Source organism: Mirounga leonina, unplaced genomic scaffold (assembly GCF_011800145.1).
Source record: "Mirounga leonina isolate KUSES-001 unplaced genomic scaffold, KU_Mleo_1.0 Mir_129, whole genome shotgun sequence".
NCBI lineage: Eukaryota > Metazoa > Chordata > Mammalia > Carnivora > Phocidae > Mirounga > Mirounga leonina.
In genome coordinates this window covers 21,897,187-21,909,590 of record NW_023270323.1, presented here as the reverse complement: position 1 = coordinate 21,909,590, position 12,404 = coordinate 21,897,187, and the positions used below count along the sequence as shown (strand labels likewise).

At 45.3% G+C, this 12,404-nt stretch overlaps 1 protein-coding gene across 1 annotated transcript in view; it reads left to right on the top strand.

The window, feature by feature from the left end:
• Positions 1–3,741: 3,741 nt before the first annotated feature.
• The window catches only part of PARM1 (prostate androgen-regulated mucin-like protein 1), a 105,888-nt gene continuing 97,225 nt past the window's right edge, over positions 3,742–12,404 (top strand). Inside the window, exon 1 of the mRNA XM_035004798.1 lies at positions 3,742–4,024. Within this exon, the coding sequence (XP_034860689.1) occupies positions 3,982–4,024 (43 nt within the window). The 5' untranslated portion in view covers positions 3,742–3,981. The remainder of the gene's footprint in view (positions 4,025–12,404) is intronic.

The following is a 12,404-nucleotide window of genomic DNA, read 5'->3' as shown; positions in this document are numbered from 1 at the left end:
TTAAAAAATGTGACTTCCAGAAATCTTAAATTACATGTACTACTGATATTTTACTTCTGTTGAACAATACAGGTCTGCAGCATCGACTGAATCACGTCTTAGACTTATTTAAATAAAAGGTTTCATTATGTGCATCACCTCCAAGAAGATAGTTTTTCCTTCCTGAAATATTTTAAGGGCTTCCTCCTTAATTAAAATAAAAATTAGTGACATGTGGTTTTGTATCCTCAAAGAGCCCATGCAGCATCAAACAATTTTATTTAAATCAGGGAAGTAATCACGTTTCATCATGCCCTTTTAAAATGGCTCTTGTTCAAGCAAATATTCCTTGGCCACGTTCCAAATCTATGCTTTTACACATATCTCATAACTGCTTTTAATCTTTTTTTTTTGCCATTAATATTTAAAAAGAGGCAAATCGGAGTTAAGAGAAAAGCAAAGCGATGAGAGGAAATGTAGCAGAACCTACGGAGATGTTTTCACAATGCAGTATGAGAAAAGAAATAAAACGAAGACAAAATATATCAGTCTCTTTAGGCTGCTGCATTCCTGCCTTTGGGGAGGAGGGGGGTTGGGGAAGGAGCTGTCAGAGCGGGTTTAGAGCTTTCCCCGGCACCTCAACTGTAGCAGGGTCAGAATTACTGAAGGCACAGCCCAAGTCACATAACTGAATGTGTGAAGAAACAGCTGCAGCAGGCAGGAATGTTTTGCTCCTGTACTTCAGATCCAAAAAAATTTTTTTAATGTACCCCCAAAGTTTGCCCTCTAATAACAGATAACATTGATTGGCACTGAGAAAATGCCAACTTTTTTTACATACATAATCCATTTAATCCTCCCAGTAATGCCAGGAAGAAACGGAGACATAGCGGTGCCGAGTAATTAGAGTCACTCAGTGAGTAGATGGTAGAAACTAGATTCGAATCCAGCCTTCAGGGGCCATGGGCGAGACATGAGAACCCAGCCTCTAACCACTTCACAATACTGCTTCACCCAGCTCTCTCAACTAAGTTATTCCGTCTCTCCTAGGTTAGGAAGAATCCAAGAGCCCAAAGCTAACACTTCTATATTCTTTAACATATATTATTTGACATTATCTGTAAATTACAATAAATTCAGGATGTCGAAAACTAAGTCAATCAAGGGCAATTTTTTATAAGACGTTGAAAGTCTACAACCTTAGAAATTCATTTTAACAGTGATCAAAAAAGAGTGGAAGTCAGTAAAAGGCAGATTTATCTCAGATTTTATCCCAGTGGAGTATTATAAAGGAACTAAGAGAATTCTATGAAGAAACTGGTTTTTGCTATAAGGCGTGACTAAAGAGTTGCATGCAAATTCCATCCCTGGCCCCACTGAGGAGTGTGAGTCCCCCTAATGTAATATCTCATACTTTTGGTTTTCTTCACACTTACAGTCTCTTTAAATATCTCTCAGCTCTTTATTTGTAAAATTAATATAACCTTATGGGGTATAAAGTTTAAACAGATTACATAAAATGCTTGGAACGATTCCTAATACATAGCAGAAGCTCAATAAATGTTAGTGGGTATTATTATTATTATTATTATTTAAATATTTTATTTATTTATTTGAGAGAGAGAGAATGAGAGAGAGCACATGAGAGGGGGGAGGGTCAGAGGGAGAAGCAGACTCCCCGCCGAGCAGGGAGCCCGATGCGGGACTCGATCCAGGGACTCCAGGATCATGACCTGAGCCGAAGGCAGTCGCTTAACCAACTGAGCCACCCAGGCGCCCTTAGTGGGTATTATTATTTATAGTATTTAATGTAATAACTTATTGCATATATTTTAAAACTCTTTACAAATTCAATTTATTTGAAATGCAAAAACAGTTCACCCATTTCTCCCATCTTCCCATTTTTAACATCATAAATTATTGCATATATTTTTCTGATTGTTCATTCAACGTTTGACTTTCCACTACTAGAATATAAGCTTCCTGATGGCAGAGACAATGAACCACTGTGGCATACATCACAACTGTTCCCTGCTCTCTAGCTCTCCTCTTCATCTGGGCAAAGGAGAAGATTGTGCTTCCTTGCTTTCTTGGAGTTGCACATGGCCACTGACTTGTTTTAACCAATGAAATGTGAGCGAAGTGCCACTTCCGGGTAAGAGACCTAAAGGCTGCACGGAACTCTCCACTTCTCTTTCCCTATCTCAGTGAGTGTGAAAGCAGGTTTTGATATGGAGGTGCAACACTGAGGCCCTTGACATAGAGGATAGCTACTCTGGGAAATGACCTGGATCCACAGCAGATGTTGATGAGCAAAGAAGAAATCATCATTGCTTAAGTCTCTTAAGGATGGGGTCACGCAGAGGAATGGACGTGGTCACAGGTACAGTGATAAGACCCAAACAAGTGACAAAATGAAACCTGAGGCTCTGGTACAGGAGAAAGAAGCCACAGGAAAAAGAAAGCTGTTCCCCAGGTCTACAAATGGTCCTGAGCTAATTAATTCTTTAGGAAGGCTCATTAATTCCAGTCACTTTCCAGCTCTGGCGACTAGGGGACCAGCAGGCTCCTACTAACAGAGATATTGGAGGTGATCTGGCATCTGATCTGATAGAGGTGTGAGAAATAAGCAAGTCTAAGGTGGTGGGGAGAACTAAGTGCAAGGTCAGCTTTGATCTGTGCGAACATACAGAAACTCTGGGCTTTGGAGAGGGAGTACGGGACAGGGGGTGGCCCGGGGTGCCTGGGCAGGCATGCTCTCTGTACCATTCTCTAGTTGTGTGGCCTTGGACAAGTACTTAAACCTCCCTGTGTTTCCATTTCCTCCCCTGAAAATGAAGGTATAATAGTGCCCACCTCAAAGGATTGCTGTGAGAACTTCACTTGGTTAATACCCTGTACAGCACCGTTGCCCAGCACACAACAACCACTCAGGACATGTTAGCCTTTGTTTTTAAGGCCCTGGTGCACAAACTGTTCAATTATGGGGTCCAGTCCTTACCAGCTATGTGACCTTGAGCACATTACTTGTCTTCTCTATGCCTCGGTCTTCTCGTCTGTGAAATGGAATAATAATAATTCCTATGTCACAAGATTGTTAGGAGTCATAATACCACACCTAGGAGGTTGCCTGGCTCAGTTACCCCATGATCACTATTACCAGACATTAGTATTACTTCCTTTTTTTATTATTATTATGTTACGTTAATCACCATACACCAGACATTAGTAGTATTTCTTCTGGTAGAAGCTGAAAAAGATAAAAGATATCCTGGCTCAGGCACCAGGAAGTGCAGCGGGGTTGAATGTGTGGGAGGGTTTAAAGTACACACAGGAACATTTGAAGAAATGAAGGAAAAGGTTCTCAAACTTGGCAAGGAATGTGTATTCTCTTTTGCAATAGTGGGGTCTTGGCTCTTCGAAGTGACGCCTAACAGGGCATATGCTCACCTGTTGTAAACTCGCATAAGGAAAGTTGAGATAAATTCCCGGGGGCAGAGATCCGCTCACACTTCTTTGCATCCCCTCAGTTCCCAGCACGGTGCTAGACGCCCCGGACCTTTGCTGAACCCCGTCAAAACTCGAGTCTCGCGCCCTGACTGTCCAGCAGAGGCCGCCCTGGGCCGAGGCTCCCGGGACCCGAGCGCCGGGAGAGGGGCGGCCGGGGGGGGGGGGGGGGGGGGGGTGGCCGAGTCAGCGCCGCGGGGCCCGGGTGGGAGGGGTTTGGCTGGGGGCCGGCGCGGCGGCAGAGGCGGCCCGGGCTCGGGCGGCTGGGATGGAGCAGAAGCGCGCCGGGCGCCGGACGACACGCCGCTGACGGAGCCGCGCCGCGTTTGCCTCGCTTCTCCGCCCGCCGCCGGAGCAGCCGGAGCCGCGCGGGCCGAGCGCGCAGAGCCGCCCTCACCTCCCGGCTCCCACGGCCACCAGCCCGGCAGAGGAGGAGCCGTCCGCGCTCCGAGCGCTCGGTCAGCCCCGAAGCTCGGCACCGCACACCAGGGTACCATGGTCTGCAAGACTCTCTTCGCTCTCTGCATCTTCACGGCAGGTATTTGGGGGCGCCGTCCTCCCGGAGGGGCCGGGCGCGCTCTGGGCCCCGGTGGCCAGCGCTGGGGCTGGGGCTGGGGCTGCAGCGGGGACACCGGGAAGTAAGTCACCGCGCGCCGGTGGCCGGAGTGGGGGGAGCCTCCGGAGTTGCGTGAAGGTATGTGCGCACTTGGATTTGGGGTGGTGTAAGCCTGTCGAGATCCTGAGCCGTGCGGGACCGGGGGGATGACGGGGTCCTTCTGCCGCAGCCCGCGCCCACACAAACTCCGGGCTTTGTGGAACAGGTGGCTGCGCGACGCGTTCGAACCCCGGGTGGGCGACCCTGACTGGCGTGCGACTCGAGGCTTCTCGGGTCTCTGAGCACACCCTGCCAGAGTCGGGCAGCAGACTTCTTGAGGCGGTTGGACCCCGGGAGGGCCGGGAGAGGCGGGGAGAATCGCAATCTGGAAGGCTCTAAGCAGTGGCTGCGCGCGCGCCCGGGACTTGGCGGTCCCGGGTCTCGGGTCTCCGGCGTCCCTCCGTGGTTGCGCTGGGGATGATGCGGCACTAACAGCCCCACCGGCAGCTGCCTGAAGCCGGCTCGAGCTCGCGATCACCGCCTGGGTTTGCAGTTCTACCCTGTGGCCCGGAGCCTCCCAAAAATGTGTGCAGTGGCAGAAACTGTCAAGTTGGCTAGAACTGGCCCCCGCCCCCGACACCAGTTCTGGACGGCTTCCGCGCGCGCGCCTCGCTGCCCTGGGACCAACGGCGGCGTCTCTGGCAGGGGCTGCGGAGCGAGGAGCAGGAGGGCTGAGCTCGGCTTCGTGGGGGCCGGGAGACGTTCAAACAACGCTTTCAGGCTGGTGTTGGGCGCCCAGTTTTTCCAGAAAATGCAGCCCTACAAGGGACAACCGACCGTGGATAAGGCACCAGTGGAACGAGCAGCCGAGTGCGCGGACACTGGTATGTTTTCGATAAGAATGTTCCAAAGCCACATAGCACAGGCCGATTTGACTCATGCTTCTAGTCCGTGACTTTTTTCCTCCTGAATTGCTTGGGTTCCTGTTTTGTGGACACAGGTCGTTACAATCCCTCGAAAAGAAGCTAGGGGTTTCCTGGCCGCTCACAAAGGATAATGCAATTTTGAGGAAAAGTTTCCCAACGTAAGATTATAGCGTGTTTTGTTTCGTTTTTGTTTTCTTCCTTTACTCGCTGAAAGCCTGAGGAAAACCCCCTTTTCGTTTTGGTATCCGCACTGTTCTCAGTCGCGTCCTCAGACGGTCCCCGAACGATCTGGCGGCTTTGGCTCCGCAGCCGAGTGCCAGGATCCCAGCAGGTGTAACAGCCGCATCCCAAACCACGGGATTGCCATGTGAGGGAGTTCCAGTACCCCTCCCAGCAAGAGATGTTTACCACACGACATGGAAGGTGCCTTTACTTTCCTCCTCACTAGAAATCTTTCCATGAAGCCCAAGGCTCAGAAAACCTTGAGTGAGCCTGCAGAGCCAGTGGGTGGGTTTGTTGGCTAATTTCATCTTGTGGCTTGTCTTTTTAATTTTTATCGACAGCTCTGGCAGCTGGCTATACCGGATTAACCCTCCCAGGCAGTGTAGGTAGCAGTTTTTTTTCCTAAGGAGCTCAACAATTTTTTTTCTTGGTCAGTTTTGGAGCTTAGTCCAGCTGTTCTGGGGGTGAGAATATTGCCCTTGTCCGTCGCTGGAGTGAGGGGGCTGGTGGGCCCACTGAGCAGCCTCATCCATGCACACGTGGGGGGGGGGGTGGTCAGAACCAAGACGATCACAGTCTCCCAGTTCTGGGGCTCTCCCGACCCCAGAAGACATAGTTCATGTTTCTGTGTAAGTCTTAAAAACAGAGCAATGAAGCTTCAACCATCCCTCTTTAGGGATCCCTGTGTTGTTAGAGTTACTGCAATAAATTGTGAGGAAAATAATATAAAAATTGGCATAAATACCTCAGGAGACTCTGCATCCCCAAAGTAGGGTGTTTTCAGAAACCAAAATATCATTTTTCTAGGGAAAAAAATTGCTGTGTTGGTAAAGGAGAGAGGGGTGAGGGTTCCTGCAATGAAAGTGGCCTGCGGGTTTCTGTGGCTCATCCCCCAGCTCCCTTGGTAAACCTCCGGTTGGTTTCACCCAGCAGTTGCTGCTCTTCTGTTCTCCTTCTCTTCCTCCTCATCCTCCTCCACTCCCCCCCACCCCACCTACTCTTCCTTCTTCTTTTTTACTCCTCCAGTAAAACTCTTAAGGTGATACTTTCTTGAGCCAGGAATGGGGTTTGGCAGGGGACCTTTTTTTAGCTTAATAAATCCACTCAATATATACATAGCATTTTTTCCTGCCTGTATAATAGATACTTGCAAATATGTGGTCATTGTCAACAACAATGATCTCTACATTTATTCACTTGTATTTTAAAAAGAAGGAAAAGAGAAAGCTTGGACTGTCTTCAGTTCTTTCAACGTTGATTGTGGTATGAACTATCATGGCTGGTTTACAGACCATTCTCAAACATCTCTATGTACAAGGCGCATAGGAATACTGCCTCCAAATTAAATTACAAGGCAGCACCCCCAAGTTTTGGCTACAGAACTGATGAGGGAGGGAGGATGGCAGGCCGAAGGAAGCTTCCATCTTCATCTCTCTCTCTCTCCCCTCTGGATTGTCTTCTTTTTTCCCACCACCATCTTTACTCCCCTCTGGTGTTCTGAGTCCCCATTTATTTAGAAACTCCCTCACTGAGACATCGGAGATATACTGGAACTCTCAAAAGGCCTTTTCCAACACTCAAGGAGGACAAAAGGGAAAGAAGCGTAGGTAAAAAGAGGCACAAACCCCATGATCCTACTTTCCTGCCCTGGATTCTGCCCTGTCTGTCCCTGCTCCCTCCGCAGAGAGACCATCACATCCCACCCCATTACCTAGGCCGATGTCTTGACCGTTGGTGATCAAACCCAAGAGAGCTAGACTCCAGTCCGCCACCCAGCTAGAGATCCTATCTGTGTTCTGGGCCTGTCAGATCGCTCTTCTCTGGGTGACTAACATCTAGAATGTCCTTATCATTGAAGGGAGACCCCACACTATACATGTACAGCTCTGTTGTCACTACAGATCCTGATATATGTCAATACCTTATCATAAGCATATTAAAGCCTTTTCATGAATCATACCATAAGCATATTAAAAATAAACCAAAATTGCCCACACATTTATGAGAACAGCAAGGTTGCCTGTGGTTGTTTGGGAGTGGGGGTAAAGGGTTACTCCCATTCCTTTAGCCTGGTCACCTCCCATTCCTCTGAAGTCTGTATCACAGTCCAAGAAGTGACACCTCCTTCCCATGAAATCTGACCTGAGCAGGTGGAAGCTCTTCATTGTTATCTGACACATATACTGAAGCAGTGTTGCAAAGTGGTAAGCCCGTAAGTTCTGCAGTTAGATAGCCTAGGTACAAACCTAAATTTTACTACTTACTAAGTGTGTAATTTAGGGCAAGTAACTTAACCATTCTCAGTTTTCTCATCCACAAAATCGGGGAAATAAAACCTCATAAGTTTATTGAAAGTTTTAAATGACTAAATATCCTCACAGCGCCTGGGACATAGGAAGCACTCAGTAAGTGTTAGCCACTGTTGTTTCTATTAATCTTATTAATAACGTTTACTAGTGTTTGGTACCCATTAGGTCATCCTCTCATAAGCAGAGCTTCTACATTTGTGCTTAGACTATGTAAATCAAAGATCTCAACTGATATTCCAGCACAGGGCCAGCTGTTTTGGCAAACCTTAATGTGCAAATTAAGAAAATATTCAGCTGAGCCTACTAAATGCCTAATTTGAAAAGATTAATAATGTGCCAGCTCAGATTTAGCACAACAGTCCAAAGGAATGCTCTGGAACGAATAGAAGTAGAGTCTCACGAAGGACTTTATTTCTTCCGCAAAGTCTTTTGGAAACTGGTGTGTTTCAGAAGCCCAACTCAGCTAAACCTTTAAGTCAGGTTCCCAGAGCCACAAGTTTTAGATGATTCCGATCAAAGAACTTAGGAAAAGGCAGCTCCTGGTACGTGAATGATCCAGAAGGGCTCTCTTGAAAGCCCGGAAGCATCAGTAATGGCCAGATCTCTAATGTACCTTGAGCATTTGGGCCAGGTCTAATTGTGCGTGTGTTTTTATAAGGAAAATATTGGCCAAGTATTTACCCTGTTTGACCAGACTTTCTTAAGCAATAATTTTCCCTGTGGGAGTGGGGAGGTGGGGAGGTGGAAACAATGGAGAGGGACATTTTAGAGATATTTTCAAAAGGGATTGGCTGTCTTACCTATCCAAATGAACGGAACCCTGCCATAGCATTTATAATAATTTGCTTCCTTTTGGAAGTATCTGTCACTTAATCTGGACATGTTAGTTTAGAAATCAAATATTTGCTTTGCTAATAAGATACTGAAACAGTTGTTTGGAAAAAAAATTAACGTTTCATTAGAAGACAGTGGCAGGTCTCAAAAGAGGTAGGCAAGTAGTAAGTATGTGCCTTAGGTAATGCTGGCTTTTTACTTGGAAATGCGGGGCTCATGGGTTATCGCCCAGTTAAGGTGACTATAAAATAAGACTGATTTGTGTGCGGCATTACTTTGCTTTTAGTCACAGCTTAAATTATTTAAATGACAGAATTCATGTAACAGCAGATTTTCCGATGTGTGGATCTTTAAACGTTCATCATCATCCTTACACCAGCATAGCCCATTTCTTTGACCTGTCTTTTACCTGTTTTAATGTCATTTATAAACTTTGAGACCTTGGCCACTTTTAAGTAACAGAAATCATTACAACAAAATAGACAATTAAATAATTCTTTTCATCTGTGTTTTCCATTGCTGCAGAGCAGTATAATATCAACTGAAAATAAGCTGTTTTAATTTTCCTTTGGCTAGTGTTGCCAGATTTAGCAAATAAAAATACAGATTGCCCAGTCCAATTTGAATTTCAAATAAACAGTGAATTCTAAACATGTCCCACACAATAGTTGGGACACACTTAAACTAAGTAATTCTTCATGGTTTATCTTGAATCCAAATTTAACTGGGCATCCCATATTTTATCTAGAAACCCTACATTTGGCCTTTCATCTGCGGTTCATCTCTACAATGGGTTTGATATAGGACTCGCTTTACCTTGAACCCCACCTCACCTAACCTTAGTTGCCCTGCTCCATTTCAGTCTGTTCATGGGAGACAGGGAGATTTCAGAACAGCTGTCTCTAGGATAGCAACTGCAAGGAATATGGTTCAGAAGCAGCTCTCCAATGAAACATTTTTAATCTGATTGCATTTCCTTTTTTTTTTTAAGATTTATTTATTTATTTTAGAAAGAGCATGCGTGCACGCTGGAGTTGGGGGGGGGGAGGGGCAGAAGGAGAGGGAGAGAATCTTGAAGCAGAATCCCTGCTGAGTGCGGAGCTGGAGTCCGAGTCCGGGCTCAATCCCAGGACCCCGAGATCATGACCTGACCCAAAATCAAGAGTCAGACACTTAACCAACTGAGCCACCCAGGCACCCCTCTGATTGCATTTCCATTAACTGTGCATTGTTATGTGTTTCTGAACATCTGGGATTTCTGTAAGCTTCCTGAAGCTACATTACCTTAGCCTCTTGTGACTTTTCCTTTAAAAAAAAAAAAACAGTATACGTATTTTAAATGGTAGCAATGTTCTTGCCTGGGAGCTGGAACTAGAAGCCTTCTAGAATCCAGCTGGCAGCTAATTAAAAAAGAAAGTTATAGAATAGGTTTGGATTTCAATGCTCTTTCCGGTGCCAGGATCTTAATACATCTCACAAATATTAATTATATAAGGTTTACATAATTCCTACAGGGTAGGTCTATTGGTACACTTGAAATCTGTAGGTATAAAGCCTGAAGCAGCATATTAGAATTTCAAGGCCAATTGGGGAAAAAAAAAAAACCCTAAGCAATTAGACTGTGGTAGAAATTTGCATCTTTTATACCTATGGCAGAATCTGTGAAATCTGTGAATAGGTAACTGTTAAGTGGGAAAGAAATTGCGGCAAGTTACCGGTGTCATATTTGGAAAACACATCTTTTCGATTCGAAAGAAGGTGACTGGTAGAATACAACTTTGATGATAATATCTTCCACTTGCAGTCCAAATTCTGACACCTGATTTTGTTTTCTATCAGGGAGGAGATAAGGACAAAGGAACTTGAGTTCAACTTGAGTTGAACATGAAAAGAATTGGAGGAGAGAAAATTTTGTTTGATTTTGTGTATGTGTTTTTGGCCGTGATTGAATGGGGTGATTAAAACATATTACCTTTTAAATGATGATTATTCTTGCCAGTTTTGTGTTGTCCAGAAGTATAACCTCATTACTGACAGTTTGTTCACTTACTATCACATTCTGTGTTGGATTACTATGGGTGCTTCTGCTTCTTATGAAATCTTTTTAGTTTCTGTTAGAAAAGTTTTTGTGATCCTACAGATGGACAGCAGACAGATACCATTCTACTTGGTGTTGAACATTTATTTGATTGCTATGCACTCCATGGCATGTGATTCTTGCTTTGTACTGTAATTTGGATTCTTTAGGAAGAACAATAACAATTATCGTAAGGATAAAAGGATGCTCTCTTTCTTCACTATACAAAAGCTACAATGCCTTGTCTATATGTGTTTAGGGAAATATTTAAGACGCCATCATTCTACTGAGTTCCTGTAGTGTGTCAAATTATGTCAAATTACGAGAGGATTTCAGTATGTCTCAGAATTTCGATACAGGGGATGGGCGCCTGGGTGGCTCAGTTGATTAAGCGATTGCCTTCAGCTCAGGTCATGATCCTGGAGTCCCTGGATCGAGTCCCGCATCGGGCTCCCTGCTCGGCAGGGTGCCTGCTTCTCCCTCTGACCCTCCCCCCTCTCATGTGCTCTCTCTCTCTCATTCTCTCTGTCTCAAATAAATAAATAAAATCTTTAAAAAAAAAAAAAAAAAAGAATTTCAATACAGGGGAGTCTTGATGCCCGTTTGTTCATCAGAGGGTCCTAAAGAAATCTGGTGGACTGAACATCTCTTTGTTGGCCTGGGAAAAGAGGCAGGTTATTGGTGGATCACACACTCTGCCAGGGGAGGAATTCTTGCTCTCGGTGGATCTGCTGCATGAGAGGCAACATCAAGATGAATATGGGGGTGCCTGGGTGGCTCAGTCATTAAGCATCTGCCTTTGGCTCGGGTCATGATCCCAGGGTCCTGGGATCGGGTCCCACATTGGGCTTCCTGCTCAGTGGGAAGCCTGCTTCTCCCTCTCCCACTCCCCCTGCTTGTGTTCTTGCCCTTGCTATCGCTCTCTCTCTGTCAAATAAATAAAATCTTTAAAAAAAAAAAAAAAAAAGATGAATATGGCCACCACCCAACCGATGAGGAACCCTGGATCTTGTGTCTTTAAAAATTACAATTTGATAGGGACAGCATTCAAGAGGACAGAGCCCTGGAATTCTCCTTTTCCAAGAGCTGTTCAGACAGGTCTTAGCAAGAGAAAGAATGATCAGTTTTCAAGGTTATAAGATTATTCATCATTTATATTCTAGGAAATGTTGGTGGGGAAGTAAGTGTGATTATCAAATTACATGTGGAAACTGGGTAAGAAATGGACAGTATGAAGGAGTCATGGCTGTTGCAGAAATTCTGCATAGGATACATGGGAAAGCCCAGGGGTGGTCTGTTACGTGAGACGGAGAGAATATCAGATGGCTGAATGTGGTGGCGGTGGAAGGATAATAGGGGGTAATAATTAAAATTATTGGGGGCTACTGAAGACCAAACCAGCCCCTTCGTACTGCTGCTGGGAGTGGAAGATGCATCAAGTTTCATTTTGGGTGGACGGGTAGGGGTTGGGATAAGTGATTCCTCCTCAAATTTATATGAATATAAAGCCTACTTTAGTACACCTGTTTAGCTTTGTGAAAGGTTGCAAATTGAGCCTTTCTGATGAAACAATGTGGTGGCCCTTAGTGGTAGGTAAGTAAGGTATCCTCAGCATTATAAAAGGGGACAAAGAATGAGAAAATGCTTTGAGATGTCAAAAGGAATTTGCTGCTTAGCTTGGATCCATTAAGGAGGGCTAAGTGGCCTGGGGTTGCTCACTTCAAGGCAGCCATCCTAGACCTCCTTTCAAAGCCATCCTAGACCTCCTTTCAAAGTCCTATTTTGAGCAGACTCCCCTTTACATGCTTATAGGATGAGGCGCACAGCCCAGATATTTATCAGGTGAGGATGAGATTTTTTTTTAAGGTTTTATTTATTTATTTGAGAGAGAGAATGAGAGAGAGCATGAGAGAAGGGAGGGTCAGAGGAAGAAGCAGACTCCCCGCTAAGCAGGG